General features: G+C 20.6%; 1 protein-coding gene across 1 annotated transcript; it reads right to left on the bottom strand.

The window, feature by feature from the left end:
* Positions 1 to 875: 875 nt before the first annotated feature.
* On the bottom strand, positions 876 to 2,072 carry SRAE_0000071100 (Astacin-like metalloendopeptidase; the record flags this gene model as incomplete). Its single annotated transcript, XM_024646640.1, has 1 exon — positions 876 to 2,072. A coding segment is annotated over one exon (1,197 nt), but the record flags the coding sequence as incomplete, so codon positions are not given.
* Between the last annotated feature and the right edge of the window lie 30 nt (positions 2,073 to 2,102).

Genomic DNA, 2,102 nt, shown 5'->3' with positions numbered 1-2,102 from the left:
CTAATGTCGCTTTTTTTGATTAAAGATAGAATGTAAAATTTGACACTATTTGTTGAACAAAAAAATTTATAATAAAAAAAACAACGTTGTAAAATTTTTTTTTCAATTTGTGATCATATTACTATAAATTTATATAATTTATAATACGATTTTAAGCTGACTAATTTTTAATTATTTCATAAATATGATAATGTTTGCTTTACTTACTTATTTTTGTATAATTTGAAGAATTTAGACAATTATGTTGTAATCAAAAAATAAGAAAAATAAATCGTTTTCAATAATTTTTTTTATAAATTATAATTATAACATAAGACATTTACAATAGACAAAGTTTATAAACAAACAACTAGAGACTAACTACATAAAAATAGTTAAATTTTTATTATCAATAATGATAAAGTTAAAAAAAAAGTTATTAATTTTAGTACATATTAATATTCTTATGAATATATATATATACAGTATATACTTTTATATTATTTTTCTATATGTTTATATATTTAATTCTACCACCGTAATCAAAAAAAGGATTTGTAAAAAGTTTCCAAAAATGCTACAATAATATTTTTTTTATGCTTTAAGAACGGCAAAAAATAAATTGAAAAAAATTAAATGTTAAAAAAAAATATTTTCTTTTCTTTTATATAATTTAATGTATCATTTATTTTTGTTCAATAAGACAATTTTATATTATTATTTTAAAAATAAATTAACGTTTATTTTAACGTTTAAAAATTTAAAAAAAAAATAAACAAAGTACTATAAATTTGTTAATTCTTTCCTTCAAAACTTTTTAAATTGATTTTCTTAATAACTTTTGTGGCTAGAAGTTTCATTCATTTTTATTTCAAATAAATAAGATTTACTTTTGTTTAATGTGATCTTTTAAAATACATGTGAACATAACTTTTAGGATTATAACTGTTATATTGTATAATAACATAATTATTTTGTGATTTAATAAATTTAGAAAACTTCTGGTGACAAAACCTTGCACCTGCTAAAGTTTTGTCTCTCAAAAATTTTATTTCAAGTGTATTACCAATTGAACACGTTGTTGGATATAAAAAATCTATTCTAACTTTTAAAAGAATAATTTTAATTTTACTAAAGCTATTTGTCATTACATGATATACACAATTTTTCACTCCACTTATATTAAAAAATACAAGTTCATTTGTTACGAAAATTTCACTTGTTTTACAATATGGTCGTGTTCTTGCAAATTTTTCACAATGATCACCTACAAATCCTTCAATACATATACATCTACTACAATCATTAGGATTTTGATATCCATGATTTTTACATCTGATTTTAATTTTACACACATCAGAACAATAATACCAGTTTAATGTTCTTACATCGTTAAAAGTCAACATATCAGTTTGTCCTATAGTATTTTCATATAAACGATCTCTTGGAATTAATGTTTTACCACCATTTCTACTAAAATTATACATTCCAAAATGCATTAAAGATCCATATTCATAAGGAATAATACAATGAGTAAATACATGTTTTTTGTATATTTCAAAATATTTTTTAGCAAATGGCTTAATATTTTCTTCAACAACTTTTACATAATAATTTCTATCAACTCGAGTATGTTCATAAATTACTCCTAATGCACGTAATACCATTCGTAAAATCATTCCTTCATTAAAATACTCTTTTACAATTTCTATATTTTGATAGCTGTTTGCAGTTTGTCTTCCTAAGTGACTATCATAAAAACTTGAAGCAGAAAATCGTAAACCTGACCTACAATTTTTTATGCTATGTTCTTCTTTAAATCTTAAACATGTTGCAGTTTCTAAAATCTTTAAAGCTCTTCTTATCGAAAATACATTTAAAGGAAAATAAACATAATAATCTATTAATGTAGTCCATCTATATTTTCCCAATCTTATTCTTATACTTCTTTTTTTTCTATTATTTATTGATAAATTATCTATTATTTCATTATCATATTTAAAATTATTTATTTCTTCTATTGATCTTTTTATGTTTCTTTTTTTTATATACACTTCATTTGAACTAAAATTGGCTGTAGTAACTATATAAGGCTAAAAATTTTTTTTTACGTTATCAATTTA

The sequence above is a fragment of the Strongyloides ratti genome, scaffold srae_scaffold0000013, assembly GCF_001040885.1.
Source record: "Strongyloides ratti genome assembly S_ratti_ED321, scaffold srae_scaffold0000013".
NCBI lineage: Eukaryota > Metazoa > Nematoda > Chromadorea > Rhabditida > Strongyloididae > Strongyloides > Strongyloides ratti.
Note: the sequence above shows the minus strand (reverse complement) of the source record. Positions and strands in the feature narration are given on the sequence as shown.